This window comes from Pholis gunnellus (assembly GCF_910591455.1).
Source record: "Pholis gunnellus genome assembly, chromosome: 1".
Classification (NCBI taxonomy): Eukaryota; Metazoa; Chordata; class Actinopteri; order Perciformes; family Pholidae; genus Pholis; species Pholis gunnellus.
Window position 1 is genome coordinate 4,084,458 of NC_136528.1, and position 25,342 is coordinate 4,109,799.

Here is a 25,342-nt window from a genome sequence, read left to right on the forward strand (position 1 = left end):
AGAACCACCCGGAAAATATCTAGAGTGGGAACTGCCTTTCACACACTCTATTTTTTTCTCTCTCTCTCTCTCTCTCTCTCTCTCTCTCTCTCTCTCTCTCTCTCTCTCTCCTGTACTGGTTATAAAGGGATGTGTCCTCCAGGTGAGTCCTCAGAACCAAACATGGGGACCACAGGACTTCAATCCACATTGTGGCTCATCTACCTGACCCTGGTGGTTGGCCTACTCACTCAGACTGGTGAGTGATGACCTGAAGAATGCTTACAGCTTCACACTTATTGGATACAGTACGATTGGTTGGTGTTCACAGAAATTCAGAATTCAGGAAAAAAAATTCTTTTAATTGCGATATTTTACATCTTGTTATGATAACTTCTACATTTCCTATTATAGTAGGAAACTCCAAAGATTCGGTCTTATAATAATAATAATAATTTAATACTAATTGTTATTATAAGTCTACAATAGTGCATTTGATTAAATTGTTTATGGCACTGACTCATGCGGTGTGAATAGAATTCATTTAACAATTTGACTCCACGACTCATACCGACTTTCATTGCTGACATTACAGTATCTTACCGTTCATTACATTCCTGTACATTCCATATTTAAATGTTAACGGTTCAAACCAAGGTACTGCCTCTGACCGGGCAGATGGCTTATCGCGGATGATGGGTCGGCCAATCCGACTTCAGGGGTGTCCTGGACATGCCCCTGTTAGAGCAAGCTGATACAGAACATGTGATATATGCAGTGGGAATCAATTCTAAATTAAAAATGGATTATTTCTTCTCTTTACTACAGTAACCATCATTCCTTCTCTGCAGAAATTAAGCCTGAGTTCAGGTAACTGTGCAAATTCCCAAACTAGATTTTTGCTCAACTCTTCATGTCAGTTAAAAAGACGTTTTAATATGTTCATATTTTTGTTGTAGCTGATGCCAATCACATCGGCCAAGTATGCACGACTTGGGGACGAGATCACTGGAAGACCTTTGATGGACATTTCTTCCAGCTGGACTCCAGTTGTAACTATGTCATGGCCTACCGGTGTGAAAACATCAACGAAGATTTCAACATCCAGATGAGGCGCACGACAGTCAACAAAGTCACCACAATCAGCAACATCACCATGGTGTTCGAGGGTACAGTGGTGGAGCTCCAAAAGGACTCAGTGATCGTCGATGAAAAGACGTAAGTTCAGTCATGCATCCCTGGGACGCTGTTCCATGTCACACCCTGAGACTCTGTTTTAGATGTTGAGGATTTTTTCTCTAATCAGATATTTACATTCAGTACATTGAGTTGTATTAATGAGTTGAAAGACGTTTTGTTACCTTGAAAACAGTAGGAAACTAGCTTTAAACCACATCTCTGAGTCTGCCTTTAGAGGATGGAGGTTCCATTCCCTGAGGAAGATTGTGAGATACGATTAAAAGCTTTGAAAAAAGCTAATAAGTGGACCGTGAGTTCACAACCAATTATCTCCTCGTGGTCTTTAAAGGCTTTCCACTGTGTGTTAGAGTCTTGAATCTTTTCCCAAGCAGAAAAAGATCAAAGATAAGGATTCTTTGACTATGAGCAACTCGTAGATACAGCTTTATCAAAAGTCACTATGTAGAGATTTCTTTTATCATTCAAATAATTCTGGTGACATAGGGTTTGGTTTATAAAAAGCAGCAGTTAAAGTCTTGAATTAATATTATCCATTCTAATGGACAGCTTCAGTCTTTGTCAATCTTGTATACTAAGTTGTGTTACATGGAAGTTACATGATTTAGATCAGTGATTCCCAGCTGTGTGTACTCGGACCCCGAGGGATACTTCTGCCACGGCGTCACAGAAAAATACCGTTGGATAGCGATCACCGTGTAAAACATCGGCACATATTGTCTGTCCAGGTGCTGAGTCAAAAAGATGAATAGATAGTTTTTCTTACATAAATTAGAAAGAGTGCAATGTTATTCCATAACGAAAAATAGATCTACATATTAGTGTTTCTATGTGATGCTGATATTGAATCATTTGTAATCAGTAATCAATAATCAATAGACTACGAGTTACAATAGGCTGTAGCATACGACAATATTACAGTTATTACAGGAATGATTACAGTTTTATCTCTTTTTAAAGTATTTAACCCTTCTGTTATGTTCGTTTCTTAGGTACAGCCATGATGTTCGCGGGTCAATATGACCCGGTGCATGTTTAATCATCCAAAAGTTGTCAGAAACCAAAAAATCCTAATAAATATAGTTTGTACCTCATCACCAACACCCTTACTAACAATTCAATCAGTATTTAGTGGAATGAAGTTATTCCCCCCTCCATAGATCATAGTTCAATGAGGGTAACTCACTCGTTTTAATGAAAAATACATGTTAAAACAATTTTTTAGGTACATTGGAAAAACCTAGATGTAAATTGCATTAGTCTATCATAACATGTATTTTTCTCTAAATTATTTTTACATTTTGAAACTTTCTTTTTTTCATGGGGTGATGTAGATAAATGGAGATGAGACACCTCTGCTGTTCAGGGTCATATTGACCGCTCACTCAAAATCAAGCCAAATGAGTCATGAGGATTTGTATTGAAATTAAACTGTACTCATGTTTACTTATAGTGTTAAGGAACAGACATTTACAAAAATTAACAAGATATGAACACAATGAACGAGGTGTGTGTGTGTGTGTGTGTGTGTGTGTGTGTGAAGGTTTAGGTGTGTGTGTGTGTGTGTGTGTGTGTGTGTCTACACAGCACACGAGTGACATGTCGTCACGGTGTGCTTTGTGCTAATACATGTTGCCACTGTCTTTATAATATTTTCGGTATACGTGTGTTGGGTGAGGATGAACACTGTATTTCACAATTTTTTGACACAAATGTCTCGCTTGGAGGAACAGATATATCAGTTTCCTCATCTGATGGTTCATAATCAGTAACATTGTAATCTGAATTGACCTCAAGATGGTCTTCATGTTCAGACACATCCTCCTCTATTTCACTGTTGGGATCAAGGATGTGCTCCAGAGCCTCCAGGGCTGTCATCCTTTTGTTTCTGTTGCTCATGTTGTCCTCCAGTAAGCTATTGTGTTGCATGTATCTGCAGAGTGTAATGTTGGTAGGACTCCCAAGCAACCCTTTCATATGTTTCTCCCCTCTCCTGCTAAGTGTGGGCGGAGTTTTCCCGCGAGAAAAAAAAAAAATGGTCTAAACTTGACCCTTCTGACCCCTTATAGCCTCCACTTTCACTGCCGGGTCAAATTGACCCGAACATCATCTCTGTTATATAAACCTGCAGGGGGGGGGTTGCACATACATGATATTTTTTATTTAATTTTTTTCACGTTGATTACCCTAATTAAGGCAAGCAGAAGAAGTTTCATACAGAAAAAGTACTTTAAAATATTTTTTCTAGATTTTCAAACTTTGAAACGGGTCAATTTGACCCGCAACATAACAGGAGGGTTAAAAGAGATCGTGCCAGGCTAAACTCTAACTCCGTGTTAAAGTGTGTGGATGGTAGTAGAGCATATTCACACCTTGAAGAATGGAATGAGTTGGTGTATGTTAAAGGTGGTCACTGAAGGTCAAAATCAAAAACTGCTGTTCATATCAGAACAAAGCTTTTGAAATCAACATAATGCTGCCTGCAGTTCTTCAGATTGAAAACATGTTTTTATTCTGACCTCCTGTAACCTCTGGGAGGGCTGGGACTGTCTGAGACGATTTGCAGCAATAGGCCATTGACTTCTTAAATTCCTTCAAATGACCCTTATGACTCTTTGACTTTCACATACATACAGTTATTACTTTGTGTCATTAGAATATGACTTCCTGTGTCTGCTCTCTGTCTCATGTTCACACGAACTCTCTGTGTTTGCTGCAGGGTGTCTCTGCCACATGTCAAATTCGGGGTGACTGTCATGAAAACCACATCTGGTATCACTGTTGAAGCTAAGCAGGGAGTTAAAGCTACCTGGAACATGGATGACTCCCTGGATGTATGTATCACACCCTCTCATATGTACACACGTCTGTCCTGTTTGTGCTCAGGTGTATGGTCATGGAGTTTGAAACACACCGACAGAAGGACACATTGTGAGCCTGCCTCAAACAACTCAGCAGGATCTGACTCTACCTGTTTCTGAACATGCTTGTTATGTGTGCATACATGACATGCAAACACACACTTTGCCCTAAACCATTTGAATTGTTTAAAGAATAAGGCTGATGTTATCTCATCATTTATCACTTATCCCTCTCTGTCACAGAACTCCATCAACAAAAGCTATTAAAACCAAATATACAAGAGCCATAGTGTTGCACTTGGGTGACATGAAAACAGCTCATCAAACTAGTGGCCACAGTCACTTTGTTCAAAAACCGAGAGAATACATTAACAAAAGTAGGCAATACAGTTAGCGGTGAGCAGCAGTGCACTGATACCGAGCACTCTTTACAGTGAATATAGAGTAAAGATGATCCATTTATTGTGGAGTCATCGACTCCTCAGGGTCTGGTCTTTGAGCAATTCAATCAATACATTTGTTTCCAGTCAAGAAATGAGGGCCTTGTGTCGTCTGTACTGCAGCACTCTCTGTGTGATTGAACATTTTATGAATGCCAATGGTACTCGCCATTAAAATCAGTTCTTCCTCCTCGGCCCCAGCCTGAGTTCAAACCTCGTAGACAAACTGCACTGAAACAAAGTAACCTCCATGGCTCAGGAAATTGGGAGAAGCCTCACCTCAAAGCTTGGTCAATGTGATTGCATAGCAGCAGTGAGTCACTGGGAGAGTTTGTGGGATGTGTCCCGGACCGATATGCAAACTATAAAAATAAGAAAAGCCTGAAAACCATAATGTTGATGTAGCTTCTTTAAGTAAACCTAAGCTCATGTACCAGCTGATAACAATCCAAACCAAACATGGCAGTCCATCGCAGCGCTCGCAAGGCACATGAGTGTGACCTACTTAAATTCCAAAATGGATTACATAGAAATAATAGCATGTTGACATCTTAACAACCTGATTTGAACGATACATGGTTCACTAACTAACCAATAACTACTCTTTGTTTGGGGTGTGTTCACAGATTGAAATAGATAAGAAATACCAGAACCAGACATGTGGACTCTGTGGCAACTTTGACGGCAAAACCAATGACTTCATGAAAGACGGTACGGTCCTTTTGTCAGTGAGATCCCTTTCACTCTGTATTCCTTCATATTAGCCATGCAGCGTCTGATGGAAGTGGGCCAAGAACGTCCCGTGTCTCTTTGGATATTTCAAGAACTAAAGTGGATTTTTTTTACACTGATCCATGGAATGAATACTTTGATATGAAAATGAAAATGTATTAATTTATTTGTAAATCACAGAAATTGCATGCATTAGGGACATCTGCGTAAATGTTTGTTTAACTGAAAAAACTGTCCGCACTAACTAACTGCACATTTTAAACATATTCCCCTTTTTGACTTGAAATTGTTGAACAATCTCAAAAAGGGGAACAAACTGCATCACATGTTTGTACTGAATGATCACAATGAGCTTTGTTGTGTGATTGACCGCCCTGTAGGAAGTGAGCTGTCTGTTGAAGACTATGCTGACGAGAATAAGGTGGACGGGCCAACAGAGACTTGTGAGGAGCCTGCGCTTCAGCCAGCCCTGAGCTGTGGCAATAATAAGGTAACTCTATACTGATAATACTCCAAACATTAAACGTCTCATGAAGTGACATATGTGAAGGATAAGATGCCCGATACGTTCTTATCTTTGCCAAGGTTGAACCACCATGAAGTCAAATGTACCATTTTATTTCTAAAGCCTTCAATTCTGGTTGTTAAAAGTTTCCTCAGGTTTTTACATTTACATTTTCCACAAAGACCTGTTACCTCTGGAGGACATTTGAACTGTGATGAAATGTCCTGACCTTATTTTATCGGATACAACAACACTTAATCAACAATCAAACACATCGGAGGAGATGTGTTTCACTATGAATCTAAACCCCTGAAATCATTTAAACACATTTTCAGTCTGGAAAAGAGAATCTTTCAAAAATAAATTATTCAACAAAAGGAAATAATGTCAATGTTAATTCAATTCTATAGCTAATTGCCATGTCAACACAGTTCAGCGGCTTCAAGTGAAACATACTTGCTACATGAACAACGTCAGTAATAGTGGGATGGCATAGAATTAAGTATGGAATTGGTATTATTCAGCAGTATTTCCTTTTGTTGAATCATTTATTGTTGAATGATTCTCGTTTCCAGGCAGGTTTTTAAAAACACACGCATGTGTTGGTTTACACGCCCTGTTTAGGACTACAAACTGGATTCTATAACAGATTGGGGCGACTGTGGCTCGGTGGTTGAGCGGGTCGTACTTCAGTCAAAGGCTCGGTGGTCCGTAGCTGTTCCTGCGGTGTACAGACGTTAGTTAGAGTCCAGATGGGCAGGTGGCAACTTTCATGGTAGCCCCTGCCATCAGTGTATGAATGGGTGTGTATGTGTGAATGATGACATGTAGTGTCAAAGAGCTTTGAGTGGTCGGAAAGACTAGAATAGTGCTGTACAAGTACAGTCCATTTACCTTGCTTTTTCTTTTTTTTCAGCAATACTGTGACCAGATCTTCTCCAGAGCTTCATTCAGTAGTTGCAAGAACCTTCTGGATGTGGAATCCTTCACTAAAGCCTGTATGGCTGATAAGTGCGACAAAGACGCTGACGCTGACCCTTTCCTCTGCAAAACCATCTCAGAGTACTCCAGACAGTGTGTGCACGCAGGTGGCAAGCCCAGCCAATGGAGGAACGCCACATTCTGCTGTAAGGGTGCTAGCACCTAAAGATGGATAATTAACATGCACTTCATTGAATGTTCTGGCCCTGAATTACAGTTGCAATGTTTTTTGCTTGTTACTGGTACATCAACATGAAAGTGTTTGTCTCCACAGTCATCCAATGTCCATACAACATGGAGTACATGGAGTACAGCAGTTCATGTGCTGACAGCTGCTCCACGCCTCAGGCCAGCCAGACATGTCGCAGCCACCACAATGAAGGCTGCTACTGCCCTGCCGGTATCTACACACATTCTACACGACAGTGTATACGCTCTTTGCAAGCATACACAAGCTCAATCATGCCTCGTGACAGCACTGATTGTTATCTCCCCTCTCCTCCTCAGGAACGGTCTTGGATGACATTAGAAACGCTGGCTGTGTTGCAGTGGACCAGTGTCCCTGTCTGCACCACAACACGGTCTACAAGTCAGGAGAGTCCTTCTCTCAAAGCTGTAGATCCTGGTGAGAGGAAATCTGTGCATTTATGGGCTAACTTCAAGTGCTAATGAATGAACACATATGTGACCACAACCCTTTTTACACTTGCATTCAAATGCACCTAAAGTAATTGTCTTTTTTGACCGCAAAAAAATTTGACTTGTGTGTGTGTGTGTGTGCTGACAGTGTGTGTGAGAGTGGACAGTGGAAGTGTACGGAGGAAAACTGTCCAGGAATGTGCTCTGTGGAGGGCGGGAGTCACATCAACACCTTCGATGGAAAAGACTACACCTTCCATGGGGACTGCTCCTACGTCCTGGCTAAGGTAGATCACATCATCATCAGTGCTGTAATACCACACACACACACACACACTGGACTCATACCATCAGAAGCATGGGGGGGATTGATAAACCATCGGCATAGAGGCTGACAGACACATCATCATGCTGCATGATATGATGTAATGAATGCTCTCTGATGGACCCATGAACTACATAATGATCAGCAACATTTGAGTGTGTCCTGAAACAGATCCTGTTTATGGTTCTTAACATGAGTTTGTTATGTGTCATTGTTTTTACTGTCACCAGCTGTCATCCTTTTAGTCATTATTAAAGTCCTAATGTGTGTTGCAGCAAGGTAATGGCTTCTTATACACTGTGCTGGGGGACCTGGTCAAGTGTGGTCTTAATGACAGAAGGTCCTGCCTGAGAGCTGTAACTCTGAGTCTGTACAAGAACTCTGTGGTAAGCTCCTGATGCAGACACACACTCACACACACACACACACACACACACACACACACACACACACACACACACACACACACACACACACACACACACACACACACACATACATACAGATATACACTGTTGAACAGATCCATGTCAAACTTGCAACTACTTTTATATTTTGCATTGAAATTAGTTTGGAGTGTTCGTGGTGGTATAGTTTTGATGACAATATCACATTTGTGCAAATGTGTTATTTTGAAATAGGTTTGGACTCCTGTTGATATCATCTAAAATGTGTCTTTCCAACTGTCAGGTTATTAAGATCCAGGCGAACGGGCAGGTCAACGTGAACAACATTCTGTCTCAGCTTCCACTATTTACGCGTGAGTTCCTTCAAATGACACACAGCTCGCTGTGTAAAGTCAAAATGTTTTAAACAAAAAAGATCTTATTTCCTAGTAAAAAAATATATATAAAAAAATGTAATAGAAAACTTATGAATTTGTATTGAAGCGATAGATGCACATACATGAATAGACCAACATCAAAATAAAAAGATGGACATGAAGATGGCTACAATTCAACATACAAAGATTTTAAGATTCATATTTATACCTCAGGCAACGAGTTATTAAGGCGTTGATTTTTTTCACGGTCTTCTGACTGCTGCAGCGAAGGTCAGCGTCTTCAAGCCATCATCCTTCTACATCGTCGTACAACAACAGATGGGGATTCAAGTGATGGTCCAGCTGTCCCCCATGATGCAGGTCTTCATCTCAGCTGACACTTCATTCAAAGGAACCATCTCCGGTACGGCTCGACGTTACGTTTCAGTGTCTGGATAACCGAGCAGTCACACAAAAAGTGTTTCTGTTTGTAACACTTCACACATGATCAAACCTTCATATCCGTGTAAATGTGCATCAACTCACCCGACAGGTTTGTGTGGGAACTTCAACAACAAAATGACTGATGAATTCAAGACGACTAGTGGGCTGGTGGAGGGCACCGCAGTAGCGTTCGTCAACTCATGGAAAACTAGAGCCAGCTGCCCCGACATCAAAACACGCTTTGGACACCCCTGTCAACAGAGCACCAGCAAGGGTACAGCTCCAAAGTCTTGTCATTTCACATGATGCAATGTTTGTCATGTTGTACAACATGAATGAAACTATACCAAACCACATTTTCGAGTTAACCATGCTGTTTTGGGGGCATGTGATGTAACTGCTTCATTTCTGTATGTTTCTGTGTCTCAGAGAGTTATGCCAAGTTCTGGTGTTCCAAACTGACGGATCCTAAGGGAGTGTTTGCTCCTTGCCACTCTTTCATCAGCCCCAAGATACACAGTGATGTAAGTCTGCACACACAGAGCTGCAATGACAAATAAACAAAAGTCTTGTCCCCTGATAATGTGTCCATGCTCACTGTCTCCTCACAGAACTGCATGTACGACAGCTGTAACTGTGAGAAGACTGAGGACTGCATGTGTGCTGCGGTCTCCTCCTATGTCTATGCCTGTGCAGTGGCAGGAGTCCACATCAGTGGCTGGAGGGCGAACATCTGTGGTAAATAAAACACCGAGGACCATTTTGTATTACTTGCGGTGATAAAGAGAAGATGGGTTTTCACGAGATTTCATGAAAATATTGCTGTGTTTATAGGACCAGGTGTACAATTGTACCATTTGCACCATCTCATATATCTGCAACAATTTAAAGACATAGAGCAGATCCACTCTCATGCTACGACTCCAATCTTATCTCCCCACTAGGCAAATTCAGTACATGTCCAGCAAAAACAGTGTATGGATACAACATGACCTGCTGCAGTCGTACCTGCCGCTCCCTCAGCCAGCCTGACCACTCCTGCAAGACCAGCTTCCCCACAGTGGACGGCTGTGGCTGTGCCCCGGGAACCTACAAGAACGAGGAGGGGAATTGTGTGGCCAAAGAAAAATGTCCCTGCTACGATAAAGACACCGTTATTCTTGCCGGAGAGGCTGTCAGCACCGACCAGTACTCATGGTAAAAACAGAGTGTAACGATGCCAGGAGCTGGCCCTTATGGGGTCATGTAATAAACACTCAACCGTTTACTTCATAGTGAGTCGTAAATCGAGACTATGTTCCATGTTCTCCGGGTAATACGGAGCATATATTTTACACTGTGCATTCAAACACTCAGATAAAATGGAGGAAAGTGAGCATAGTGCACTAGATAGATAATAGGACGTTATTTCAGGGAGCACCACTGCAGTGGAAAGAAGCTAAAAGTTCAGTCTAAGTATTTTGAGATGCTGATGTTTGTGATGGCAACATGCTAACAATGACAACACAACATGCTTGTAATTCCCCATCACCATCCTCGTTTAGAACGTCAGCATGCTAAAACGCTCTCGGGTCAAACATGTTAAATGATCCGTCTGTCCCACGCACGCGCCTTAAGACCCGCGGTGACCGAGCCTTTGAGGCAGGAGCACCGAGGCTGTGGATGCTCTGCCTGCAGCGCTACGTTTCTCGGATTCTGTGAATTCATTCCAGAATCAGCTCAGACTCACCTGTTTAGACTGGCGTTTGGGTTAAACTCATGTCCTAGGCCTGCTTTTAAACCATGTTTTAATGTTGTACTTTCTGTGTGTATGTAAATGATTGGCCCTTATATGGTCACATCGTGTTGTTTATGTTTGTAAACCTGCCCTGTTAAGCTTTATAAATAAATCGTACTTACTTACTTACATTAACTGTTATAACTGTTCTCACAGTGTCTGCCGACAAGGAGCTCTCTCCTGCAAAGGAGAGCTACCATGTAAGTTTCCACATATGGACAAACTCAAATCCCTGTAACTCTAAAAAACAAGTGGTTTAAATGCTTTTGTGCTGAAAGAGAAAATTGTTCCTGCCAAAATACAGGGATTGGTGGATGCAATTATGCAAATTAGATACTCACTCATACTCTTTATCCTGAATTTATTATTTATTACCCAGCGTCATCATCATGCCGTTCCTCCATGGTTTACTTTGACTGCTCCAATGCTCAACCTGGGACCTCTGGGACTGAGTGTCAGAAGAGCTGCAGCACTCTGGACATGGCTTGTGTAAGTACAGCATAGCACACGCACACGCACACACACACACACACACACACACACACACACACACACACACACACACACACACACACACACACACACACACGATCTGGGTAAGGACATTCAAGCAAAACATACACGTTTATGCTGATGTCATTAATACCATGCTCCCTCCATAGTGCAGGAGGAGCTTCAGGCTGCATTTCAGTTTAAAATTGGTTTTAATTGGTCTTCTCAAAAGCTCTCTTACCGTTGCTTGATGACTTCAGCATTGTCACATCCGATAGTAAATTCATTGACGGGGTGCCCCTCGTACAATTACTAGGGTATATGGATCGACAAACTTTTATTATCATAAAGTGAAGATTTTTTCTTTTCTTTCAATGCCAAGAAATAACTTGTGGAAGCTTCTTTTTGGTCTGTGATTGAAAACGGTGACATATTGTGTGTGCATGCAGCCTCCTAAGAATGAGTCTAAAGTATGCCATGCATTACAAACACAAAGTCCCATACTCACCCATTGCATTCTCTATGATTTGGTGGGTTGGACATCATTGACCACTTGCAGACAACAGTATTGGCGTATTTTAATTTATAAAGTGATACTAGATTAACGTCCAGTTTACGTTCTCTGTCTTAGCTCAAGTAGTTAACAGCCTCGCTCCTCCAAGATCTTGCCTTTTAATTGATTATGTGTTCTGACAAATCCGGGGAAAACATTTTCATACTATGCACCTTGGGCATGGAATAATTTCCCAAAAGATTTATAATGAGAAAGATTCATAACCGTTGACGAATTCAAGGGCATCATAAAGAATGTGCTGATAGAGGCATGTGGTTGTTTCTACTGAGAGGCTACTGTGTAAAACACCTGTTTTCTTTTATTCATGTTTTGTATGGCTGCTCACTTGGCCAGGTCTGTGTTATGAAAGAGATCTTTATCGCATGGGACTTCATGGTAAAATATAGGTAAAATGAAAAAATACACATACATGCATAGGCCCTGTTGGGTTCACAATCTCTTTTCATCCTCCACTTTGGTGGGTTCAGATCAGTACAGGCTGTGTATCCGGCTGCATGTGCCCTGAAGGCCTGGTGTCAGATGGAGTAGGAGGCTGCGTCGAAGAGACCAGCTGTCCATGTATGCACAATGGAAAGGCATATCGGCCGGGGGACACACTGACTCAGGACTGCAACACCTGGTTTGTACAGCGCTTTACACACACACACACACACACACACACACACACACACACACACACACACACACACACACACACACACACACACACACACACACACACACACACACACACCAATACAGTATGTACCTCCATGGAAATGTACATACTATACATTCCTCTCACAGAGGACGCACTACAATGATATAAGATTTCATTTAATAAACAAACCGAAGAAATAATATTTGTAACTTTTAAAAGCAAGTTCAAACGTGACTTTTTATGAAAACATAAATATTATTAGAGAATAGAGAAGAGACACCAGTCCAGACATAATATATACAAAATATGTGATCAAACTAACAAAACAGACATTTAGTAAAAGTCTAAATAACAACCAACAGACATTGAATAAGTGGGTAAAGATCATTTATTGACTTTCCTCAAAATTCAAAAAGAATTTCCAACCTGCAGATATAAAAACATGTATTTTAATGTTTTAATCCTCAATAATCTGTCAGTACAACATTACTGTCTTTATTTTTTGTTTCTTCCACGAATCGCCATCTTATTTGTTTTTGACTGGAACCATATTGTAATACTTTTAGAATTTGACCAACATTGTGAAAACCAAAACATTCACCATTTACAATTGTAAGTGGTGACGTACTTCAACTTGAAGTAGGCTGCCCTATATCAAAGGCTTTATTCGTATCTAGTGTTAAAGTGTCTCTTTTTGTCTTGCAATTTTCTTTAAGCATTCTTTTATATTTACTATACATGGAATAAAACCTGTCTGTCTGGATTATTAGTACTATTATTTATTTTGTAGCACTAAATTACCTAAATTTAGAATTGAATGATAATATTTACAGATGATTTAGCTGATGGCACCAATGAAAACCTCCTAAAATGCAGTGATTTTTCTGGGCAGGATGATTGAAAGTTTGTGCCTGTGTGTGTGTGTGTCTCCCCAGCGTCTGCAAAGGAAGGAAGTTCACCTGTACCACTAATGTGTGTAATGCAGTTTGTGGGATCTATGGCGATGGTCACTACATCACATTTGATGATAAGAGGTTTGACTTCAGCGGAGACTGTGAATACACACTCCTTCAGGTAAGGGGACAGTTGGACAGAATCCGATTATAATCCTTAAGGTGTTAGACCTTTGGTTTCAATGGAAACAGCAAATGTGAAGGGGGGGGGGGGGGGGGGGTTGCAGCTATGTTGTCAGAAAAACAAGAGAGGAGCCGCTTATGTATCGACCATTATTTGATTCCATGCTGCACACAGCTTGAGTAGCTTTTCACACGACAGCAGACACTTAAAGCAGCACACCTTGCTGAGGAGTTGGAGGTGTGCAGCCTCTGCAGCTCTTCATACAACAGCTAAGTGTGGCTGCTCTGTCTTGTTCCCTTACTCCTCTGCAAAGATTTAAAATCATCCACTGACAAAAAAAAAATATCAAAAGTGACCCTTGTCCTTGTTTTGTAGACACATTTTGGGTGAGTGATCATGGTGACACATACATTGCATTTCCTGTGGCTGCTCCATAATAAAAGCTACCCAGTGTGTTACCAGTTGAACACAAAATAAGCAGCAGCAGCAGGAAATTAGCAGTAACTTAATCCAGCTCTGATACAGCTGAAGAACAATGAACAGTAAACAGTGAGGCGGATATCAGGGAGATAGAATTGTGCCTTAGGCTTCGGTAGGCGATCTGAATCCAGCACGGGAACAGTGGAGCCCACCACTACCAATACAAACTGCTATATAGAGAGGTATTTACTGAATGTAAATACATTGAATGACTATTGAAGGACAATTGAAGGACAATTGCAGAGCAGTAACTGGTAATGGGGTTTGATTTCATGAAAAACGTATAACTTGCTGTCCAGTAATTGCACCATGTGTCTATTCCTTACTCAGGACTACTGTGGCACCAGTCAGAGCAATGGAAGCTTCAGGATTATCACTGAGAATGTTCCATGTGGGACCACAGGAGCTACCTGCTCCAAGACCATCCAGATCTTCCTGGGGGTAAATACAACACAATGTACAATGTGCACATGTTCTGCCCCAAACAACAGATCAGAATGTCAGACTAATATAAATGTTGAGGTTTGGCAAGGATTATTAAGACTGGGACCAACCATTCTTTATGATTGATAAGCCATATTATGCCTTCGATAAGTCAGCATTACAATGAATTCTCAAGTGGGTGAGCAAGCAGCATAGAGTGAAACTATACTGATATTTAACTTTATTTTCCAACATAGTTGGAGGCATAAAGCTCACTTTAAAACTAAAGATGATAGAATTTCATCCCGTGGTAACGCTATGTAACGCATTCAATGACACTGTCAATAAAATGTGGCCTTCCAGTCAAATTGTATCTGTTCCTTCGAAAGGAATGATGCAGTTGCTTTCCATTTATTTGGGAACCAAGTTCCTTTTTCACAAAATAGCATGCAACTCCTCAGGTGATAAGTAGAGAAAGAAACCTAGACATGATTTACTGAGTAACTGATTACTTGTTCCACCTCACTTAGCTGGTGCAGTAATACTTGTTTATTTGATGTTGATGCCCACAGGATAATGAATACCAACTTAAAGATGGGACCTTCCATATGGTAAAGGGGAGTGGCCAGGTGCTCCCTGCTCAGATACATAAGATGGGTATTTACCTGGTGGTGATGATCAAGCCGGGTCTTGTGCTCATGTGGGACCAGAAGACCAGTCTTTTCATTAAACTTGCCCCGCAGTTCCAGGTAAACAATCACGTCTGCATGTCTTGACTGACTGTTGGCTTTTGCACAAAGCATATTGGTTTGGGCGGTTCATTCATTCTGGCTTTTTTGTCATGATACTCCATGAGAATCTTCACAGACACATCAGGAAATGTTGTTCCATACAGAGTGGTTGCTTTGATGTTTTTCTGGAGCTTGAGGGCTGAAGGATATTTCACAGGTGCCTTACTCTGCATCAGCCCCATCATATCAGTAAACTCTGTCATTGGGTTCCTCCCTCTCAGGGTCAAGTCTGTGGTCTGTGTGGAAACTACGACGGCAACAGTAAGAATGAGTTCACCACGCGCTCTCAGGAGACAGTGACAGACGTTCTACAATTTGGCAACAGTTGGAAGGTTTCAACCAGCTGCCCGAATGCCGAACTGCTCGCTGATCCCTGTTCCTCGAACCGCTACCGGGCAGCCTGGTCCCAGAAACAGTGTAGCATCATCACCAGTGTCACCTTCCAGAGCTGTCATTCACAGGTAACTATGGTGATAGTATCATACTCCGCACAAATGTATGCCCATACACAAACATTGTCACTTTAACTGCCATGGTATGTTCAATTAAAGGAACAGAATTGAGCCCTAAGTGCTCATTGCTTTTTGTGTCCATCCATCTGTTTATTCAAAACAATGGTCTAAAGCAAGATGTCTTAAAAACTGCTTATCAGCCTGTAATATTTATACCAGCACCAATAATACAGTCTGTGTGATTACAACTTTTGCTACCAAATGCCACAGTTGATACTACTTCTAGAACATTTTTGTTTCCTTTCACTTTTATTTTTCTAGTAAACAGTACATGATTGTGTGTTCAAGGTTGACCCCGGTCCATACTATGACTCTTGCGTGAGAGACTCTTGTGCTTGTGACACCGGTGGGGACTGTGAGTGTCTCTGCACTGCTGTGGCGACCTACGCCAAAGCTTGTAATGAAGCTGGGGCCTGTGTTAATTGGAGAACTCCAAAGCTGTGCCGTAAGTTTGCTCACAATCTCACAAAGAAAATCTGAGCTACAGGAGTTATCATTTGTAGGGAATTGTATCTTTAGCCAAAAGATAAAAATGTGTTGGGACACCCTGACTTTTGTATCAACAGCTAAGATATACTTATTTTGTCTCTTGCAGCTATTTTCTGCGACTATTATAACAACCCTGATGAATGTGAATGGCACTACAAGCCTTGTGGAGTTGACTGCATGAAGACATGTAGGAATCCATCAGGAAACTGTTCCAGCCTCATCACTGCCCTGGAAGGTACATTGGACAGATCTTTTAACATGTCGTCTTCTTGAATAGAGGTTTCTGTCATAGAGGTCAACTCAGGTCAACTGACTGATTTGATGGCTATTATTATTATTACAATTGTTTTGTGATTTAGACCAACATGTCAGGGATAATAGGCAAACTTTTCATTCCTTTGGGTTAGTTTGTTTTTAGCATTTTGCTCTATTTGTATTTCTACTGAGGCTAATCTATTTGTTAAAATGGTGTTGCAGGCTGCTATCCACAGTGTCCTCCATCCGAGGCCTACTTTGATGAAGACACCATGAAGTGCGTTCCCTGGAACCAATGTGGCTGCTATGATGGCAAAGGCATCCATTACAGCATCGGAATGAATGTTCCAGCGGACAACTGTTACATTTGGTATGTCTCAAACAGAAAATTCATGAATGATTAAATCCTTACGTTCAGCATAGGGCATATTGACAGACCAATTGCAAATGCATGTGCCAGAGGCCATTGTCTCATTTCAACAAGGACATGAGCAGCCAGACGTGGGCCCTGTGTGGAGTTTGCATATTCTCCCCGTGTCAGTGTGGGCTTTCTGCCAAGTTCTTTGGCTTCCTTCCACAGTCCGAAATGATTAGGTTATTTGGTAAATGGTAAATGAACGGTACTTGTATAGTTCTTTTTTATTCTTCCGACCACTCAAAGCGCTTTAACACTACATGTTATTCATCCATTCACACCCATTCACACACTGATGACAGGGGCTACCATGCAAAGTGCCACCTGCCCATCAGGACTATCTAACATTCACACACCGTGGGCACAGCTACGGGAGCAACTTGGGGTTAAGTTGACATGAACTCGCGTAGCCGAGGATCGAATCGACAATCCTCTGATTGAATGATGACCCGCTCTACCACTAAGTAACTCTTAATTGCCTACAGGTGTGCATGTGAGTGAATAGTGGTCTGTGTCGATGTGTCAGACCAGTGATTTAAACCAGTCTGTGGTAAAAACATGATTGTTTCATGCCCCCATGAATATTGCATAAACAAACTGATGCAATTAAAATAAGCCAAGCTTCCCGAAAGGGTGCCTGACTGTGGCCAATATTTGCCTGCATATTAAACATGAAATACAGGGCATGGACACCCTGCACCCTGCCTTGACACTTGATGACAAAAAAAGTGTTTGGCAGGACTGAATGGGAGTTTTTTATGGTTGGATATTTTATTGATATGGTTATTATAATCTATTTGAATCCCTCTGCCATGGTCGGTCAAGTATTATATGTTCTGCACATAATTGTGTCGATGCTTATATCCAATTACACAAAAGATTTACAAAATCACATTAATTTGCATTTGCAAATATGAGATAGATGATATAAACGATTCAGGTTTGCATTTTGGGAACAATATCAAAAATAAGTAAACCAAAACTAAAAGGAAAAGAATTTGAAAATTAAGGAAATAAATAATTGAATTAAAGAATGTTGACATAGATCAAATAAATATGTCCTAACTAAAATAAACGACAAATTAAATCGGATTCTAGGAATAGGAACATATCATAGACCTTCCTCTCCTGTTTCCCTGTCCCCTACCCTTCTCTCACTCACAGGTTCCTAAAATAAAACATAGCACAGTGTATTAGTGTAGGCTACAGCTCAAGAACTTCTATTTGTCAGGTGTGATATGAGGGGTTGTCAGATCACATCATACTGTGGTAGTCTGCCCTTTAACATATTTCTTATCCTTTCCAAATGTAATGTACTGATTAGATCACGGATGCACATCTTGGCAGTAAAAATTGTTGCTTCTTTCCATGACATAAGTTGCAGTTTTTTTAGCTGTAATGAGGCAGTAAGAGAGGAATTGTTGTTGGGCTTTGGCGAGTCTTCTTAATGCTTCAAATACACCAAGAATAATGAGTAGTAGTGCTGGTTTTACAAATTGTTAATGATTTCTGAGATGATGTTGAAAATATCAGACCAGAAGCATACAATCATGGGGCATAAAACAAAGCAATGAGATAAAGTTGCTTCTGAGGAATGACATTGATCACATACGGGTGATGTGTTTGGATATGTACTGTGTATTTTTACCTTGGAGTAATGGAGTCTATACAGTATTTTAAATTGTATTAGAAAATGTCTGGCGTTGTTTAAGCATTGTATGTGTTCGAAACGTTCTTCTCATAAGTCATCTGGTATTTCAATACCCATTTCCTTTTCCCGACTGGCCATGAAACTTTCAGAAGATGGAGAGGTCGTTGATAGTAGGGTGTTATCGGGGTAGGAGATGAAATTGTATTTATATTGTGATGTTGTTAGACAAGTGTTGAATGTTTATTGTCTTTCAACCTCAAATCCTATTATATACTTATGCTTGTAATCTATAATTTGCAAGTGTCAGGAAAAAATGCACATGTACCAGCAACATATCCTCGGCAAAATCTTTGACAATACTCATCCCTGAGTCTCTCCATGTTTTATCTATATTTGATTCCTGTTCTATTTTTAACCAGTTAGGTGGCAAGATCGAGGTGTCTAGCCAGAAAGCAAAGGACTTAACAGCAGAGGCCCAGTTGTATAGGATAACATTTGGAGGAGTTAGGCCTCCTTTAAATTTGGATTTGTAAAGATGTTTTAAACTTAATTTTTTAGCCTTGTAATAAGACATTGTTGAGTCTAATCTCTAAAGAAAAACGCTGTTGTAAACATTCTCTTTTTTTAGTTAGATAGAATAATTAAGGTAGGAAGATCTTAATTGAGGTTCACTCTTCCGAATAGGGAGATATAGGTAGTGTCTTCCAGACTGAATTTAGCTTTTTCATTTATCTATTAGGGGGTAAGAGTTGGCCTCCAGAAAGAGAGGAGGGGAGTTTTGGAATCTAAATCCCTGGATAATGGAATTTAGGGTACAGTCTGTTGGTAATATAAACAGGACGAGGGAAAAAAGTACTATAACCATTCCACAAGTGGAAGTTAGCGACAGCGAAGGGTGCATAAGTGTTCTTGGTGAACAGAGGAGAGAAAGAAGAAGAGCAAGGGTACCGTGTGATGTAAATGATCAGTTGAAACGTTTTATAGTTGATGGGAGAGTTTCCGTACCTCATCTTCAGCTTTCAGTACATTTGGAGTCTATATGTAACTGGAGTTTTGGACTAGAGTCCCCTTATAGTCCTCACTGTTTTCTGATCAGCTCCTCTATAGACATATTGCTCTGTCAATTGAATGCTGATGAAAACCAAACATTCCCTACCTCTGAGTAACATTTGCTTTACATCATGAAATATAATTCTGATTGCTTAAATAAGGCTGAAGGTCAATGATATGACTACATTTTAATTTTATTTCAAAGCACCTGTACTGTCTCTGGAGTATCGTGCAGCTACGATGTGAACTGTAAGTATATGTACACACTGACTTTTTATAGCAACTTATTTGTTTATGTGTATAAACACACAAACACACACACATACACACAGACTTTTGAAGCATTGAAAATGTGATCCTCTTGATCTGCAGCTTGCTCATGCTATATTGATGGAAAAACCTACGGATATGGGGAAACCATCTACAACACAACGGATGGCCTGGGGAACTGCATCACAGCTAAATGTGGGGCGCATGGGACCGTAACCAGAAGCATGTACAAGTGCATTTCTACCACCACAACTGGCCCTAAAACTACTCCCTTTACATTCAGCACGGTTGAAAAGACAACTTCAGGTAACAAAATAGCACTTTAATAATTTATAAAAAAGACTTAGAGGTACTTGAGTAATAAAAAAATGTGTATGGAGTTCTTGAGAATTTACTAATTTGTCTGATTTTACCACAGTTACTACATCACAATCAAGAACCACAATGGTATCCACAGCCATTTCTCCAGAAACAACTACATCAGAACAAACAACAGGAAGCGGGACAACACAACCGCCTCCAGAAGTCACCACTGGCCCAGTAACAGTAACTACAACCTCAGTGGCGAGTGCCACAACAACAAGCCCTGAAACAACAGTTGTAACATCAAAACCTTCTGTTGAAACCACAACCACTGAAGTACTGTCAGGAACAACTCAGGGAACCACAGCCATTTCTCCAGAAACAACTCCATCAGAAGGAACTACAGGAAGCGGGACAACACAACCGCCTCCAGAAGTCACCACTGGCCCAGTAACAGCCTCTACCACGTATATTGTTGAAACTACAACCTCAGTGGCGAGTGCCACAACAACAAGCCCTGAAACAACAGTTGTAACATCAACATCTTCTGTTGGTACCACAACCACTGAAGCACTGTCACTACCAACTCCGGGAACCACAGCCATTTCTCAAGAAACGACAACAACAAAAATACCAGGAACAGTTGTAGTCACAGAAAGTGCACAAACATCAACTGTTGTTACAGAACCAGTAATTGTAGTGTCAACTGTAATTACAGGAGGTACAACTTCCATTGCCCCATTAACAAAGACACTTCCAGGCAGCAACACTGTTTATACTACCAGACCAGCCATAACGACAGCGATTACGACAAAAGAACCTCCTAAAGAAGTCACTACTGGCCCAGTAACAGCCTCTACCACGTATATTGTTGAAACTACAACCTCAGTGGTGAGTGCCACAACAACAAGCCCTGAAACAACAGTTGTAACATCAAAACCTTCTGTTGAAACCACAACCACTGAAGTACTGTCAGGAACAACTCAGGGAACCACAGCCATTTCTCCAGAAACAACTCCATCAGAAGGAACTACAGGAAGCGGGACAACACAACCGCCTCCAGAAGTCACCACTGGCCCAGTAACAGCCTCTACCACGTATATTGTTGAAACTACAACCTCAGTGGCGAGTGCCACAACAACAAGCCCTGAAACAACAGTTGTAACATCAAAACCTTCTGTTGAAACCACAACCACTGAAGTACTGTCAGGAACAACTCAGGGAACCACAGCCATTTCTCCAGAAACAACTCCATCAGAAGGAACTACAGGAAGTGGGACAACACAACCGCCTCCAGAAGTCACCACTGGCCCAGTAACAGCCTCTACCACGTATATTGTTGAAACTACAACCTCAGTGGCGAGTGCCACAACAACAAGCCCTGAAACAACAGTTGTAACATCAAAACCTTCTGTTGAAACCACAACCACTGAAGTACTGTCAGGAACAACTCAGGGAACCACAGCCATTTCTCCAGAAACAACTCCATCAGAAGGAACTACAGGAAGCGGGACAACACAACCGCCTCCAGAAGTCACCACTGGCCCAGTAACAGCCTCTACCACGTATATTGTTGAAACTACAACCTCAGTGGCGAGTGCCACAACAACAAGCCCTGAAACAACAGTTGTAACATCAAAACCTTCTGTTGAAACCACAACCACTGAAGTACTGTCAGGAACAACTCAGGGAACCACAGCCATTTCTCCAGAAACGACTCCATCAGAAGGAACTACAGGAAGCGGGACAACACAACCGCCTCCAGAAGTCACCACTGGCCCAGTAACAGCCTCTACCACGTATATTGTTGAAACTACAACCTCAGTGGTGAGTGCCACAACAACAAGCCCTGAAACAACAGTTGTAACATCAAAACCTTCTGTTGAAACCACAACCACTGAAGTACTGTCAGGAACAACTCAGGGAACCACAGCCATTTCTCCAGAAACGACTCCATCAGAAGGAACTACAGGAAGCGGGACAACACAACCGCCTCCAGAAGTCACCACTGGCCCAGTAACAGCCTCTACCACGTATATTGTTGAAACTACAACCTCAGTGGCGAGTGCCACAACAACAAGCCCTGAAACAACAGTTGTAACATCAAAACCTTCTGTTGAAACCACAACCACTGAAGTACTGTCAGGAACAACTCAGGGAACCACAGCCATTTCTCCAGAAACAACTCCATCAGAAGGAACTACAGGAAGCGGGACAACACAACCGCCTCCAGAAGTCACCACTGGCCCAGTAACAGCCTCTACCACGTATATTGTTGAAACTACAACCTCAGTGGCGAGTGCCACAACAACAAGCCCTGAAACAACAGTTGTAACATCAAAACCTTCTGTTGAAACCACAACCACTGAAGTACTGTCAGGAACAACTCAGGGAACCACAGCCATTTCTCCAGAAACAACTCCATCAGAAGGAACTACAGGAAGCGGGACAACACAACCGCCTCCAGAAGTCACCACTGGCCCAGTAACAGCCTCTACCACGTATATTGTTGAATCTACAACCTCAGTGGCAAGTGCCACAACAACAAGCCCTGAAACAACAGTTGTAACATCAAAACCTTCTGTTGAAACCACAACCACTGAAGTACTGTCAGGAACAACTCAGGGAACCACAGCCATTTCTCCAGAAACAACTCCATCAGAAGGAACTACAGGAAGCGGGACAACACAACCGCCTCCAGAAGTCACCACTGGCCCAGTAACAGCCTCTACCACGTATATTGTTGAAACTACAACCTCAGTGGCGAGTGCCACAACAACAAGCCCTGAAACAACAGTTGTAACATCAAAACCTTCTGTTGAAACCACAACCACTGAAGTACTGTCAGGAACAACTCAGGGAACCACAGCCATTTCTCCAGAAACAACTCCATCAGAAGGAACTACAGGAAGCGGGACAACACAACCGCCTCCAGAAGTCACCACTGGCCCAGTAACAGCCTCTACCACGTATATTGTTGAAACTACAACCTCAGTGGCGAGTGCCACAACAACAAGCCCTGAAACAACAGTTGTAACATCAAAACCTTCTGTTGAAACCACAACCACTGAAGTACTGTCAGGAACAACTCAGGGAACCACAGCCATTTCTCCAGAAACAACTCCATCAGAAGGAACTACAGGAAGCGGGACAACACAACCGCCTCCAGAAGTCACCACTGGCCCAGTAACAGCCTCTACCACGTATATTGTTGAAACTACAACCTCAGTGGCGAGTGCCACAACAACAAGCCCTGAAACAACAGTTGTAACATCAAAACCTTCTGTTGAAACCACAACCACTGAAGTACTGTCAGGAACAACTCAGGGAACCACAGCCATTTCTCCAGAAACAACTCCATCAGAAGGAACTACAGGAAGCGGGACAACACAACCGCCTCCAGAAGTCACCACTGGCCCAGTAACAGCCTCTACCACGTATATTGTTGAATCTACAACCTCAGTGGCAAGTGCCACAACAACAAGCCCTGAAACAACAGTTGTAACATCAAAACCTTCTGTTGAAACCACAACCACTGAAGTACTGTCAGGAACAACTCAGGGAACCACAGCCATTTCTCCAGAAACAACTCCATCAGAAGGAACTACAGGAAGCGGGACAACACAACCGCCTCCAGAAGTCACCACTGGCCCAGTAACAGCCTCTACCACGTATATTGTTGAAACTACAACCTCAGTGGCGAGTGCCACAACAACAAGCCCTGAAACAACAGTTGTAACATCAAAACCTTCTGTTGAAACCACAACCACTGAAGTACTGTCAGGAACAACTCAGGGAACCACAGCCATTTCTCCAGAAACAACTCCATCAGAAGGAACTACAGGAAGCGGGACAACACAACCGCCTCCAGAAGTCACCACTGGCCCAGTAACAGCCTCTACCACGTATATTGTTGAAACTACAACCTCAGTGGCGAGTGCCACAACAACAAGCCCTGAAACAACAGTTGTAACATCAAAACCTTCTGTTGAAACCACAACCACTGAAGTACTGTCAGGAACAACTCAGGGAACCACAGCCATTTCTCCAGAAACAACTCCATCAGAAGGAACTACAGGAAGCAGGACAACACAACCGCCTCCAGAAGTCACCACTGGCCCAGTAACAGCCTCTACCACGTATATTGTTGAATCTACAACCTCAGTGGCAAGTGCCACAACAACAAGCCCTGAAACAACAGTTGTAACATCAAAACCTTCTGTTGAAACCACAACCACTGAAGTACTGTCAGGAACAACTCAGGGAACCACAGCCATTTCTCCAGAAACAACTCCATCAGAAGGAACTACAGGAAGCGGGACAACACAACCGCCTCCAGAAGTCACCACTGGCCCAGTAACAGCCTCTACCACGTATATTGTTGAAACTACAACCTCAGTGGTGAGTGCCACAACAACAAGCCCTGAAACAACAGTTGTAACATCAAAACCTTCTGTTGAAACCACAACCACTGAAGTGCTGTCAGGAACAACTCAGGGAACCACAGCCATTTCTCCAGAAACAACTCCATCAGAAGGAACTACAGGAAGCGGGACAACACAACCGCCTCCAGAAGTCACCACTGGCCCAGTAACAGCCTCTACCACGTATATTGTTGAAACTACAACCTCAGTGGCGAGTGCCACAACAACAAGCCCTGAAACAACAGTTGTAACATCAAAACCTTCTGTTGAAACCACAACCACTGAAGTACTGTCAGGAACAACTCAGGGAACCACAGCCATTTCTCCAGAAACAACTCCATCAGAAGGAACTACAGGAAGCGGGACAACACAACCACCTCCAGAAGTCACCACTGGCCCAGTAACAGCCTCTACCACGTATATTGTTGAAACTACAACCTCAGTGGCGAGTGCCACAACAACAAGCCCTGAAACAACAGTTGTAACATCAAAACCTTCTGTTGAAACCACAACCACTGAAGTACTGTCAGGAACAACTCAGGGAACCACAGCCATTTCTCCAGAAACAACTCCATCAGAAGGAACTACAGGAAGCGGGACAACACAACCGCCTCCAGAAGTCACCACTGGCCCAGTAACAGCCTCTACCACGTATATTGTTGAAACTACAACCTCAGTGGCGAGTGCCACAACAACAAGCCCTGAAACAACAGTTGTAACATCAAAACCTTCTGTTGAAACCACAACCACTGAAGTACTGTCAGGAACAACTCAGGGAACCACAGCCATTTCTCCAGAAACAACTCCATCAGAAGGAACTACAGGAAGCGGGACAACACAACCGCCTCCAGAA

General features: G+C 42.1%; 2 protein-coding genes across 2 annotated transcripts in view; one reads left to right on the forward strand and one right to left on the reverse strand.

Annotated features, from left to right (window-relative positions):
* LOC306702447 (hatching enzyme 1.2-like) overlaps positions 1-25,342 on the reverse strand; it is a 219,633-nt gene that overhangs the window by 909 nt on the left and 193,382 nt on the right. The window lies entirely within an intron of this gene.
* LOC306709323 (mucin-5B-like) lies at positions 168-20,892 on the forward strand (the record flags this gene model as incomplete). The annotated part of the gene is made up of 31 exons (XM_079177404.1): positions 168-238; positions 808-849; positions 939-1,197; positions 3,896-4,010; positions 5,104-5,188; positions 5,590-5,699; positions 6,631-6,841; positions 6,970-7,095; positions 7,203-7,320; positions 7,483-7,621; positions 7,935-8,045; positions 8,350-8,419; positions 8,709-8,846; positions 8,976-9,140; positions 9,296-9,390; positions 9,478-9,604; positions 9,811-10,063; positions 10,800-10,843; positions 11,023-11,132; positions 12,177-12,328; positions 13,285-13,423; positions 14,237-14,347; positions 14,902-15,078; positions 15,342-15,581; positions 15,921-16,077; positions 16,228-16,356; positions 16,599-16,746; positions 19,698-19,741; positions 19,865-20,068; positions 20,181-20,406; positions 20,784-20,892. The coding sequence occupies exons 3-31, from the start codon at positions 1,043-1,045 to the stop codon at positions 20,890-20,892; spliced, it is 4,008 nt and encodes a 1,335-aa protein (XP_079033530.1). The 5' UTR covers positions 168-238; positions 808-849; positions 939-1,042.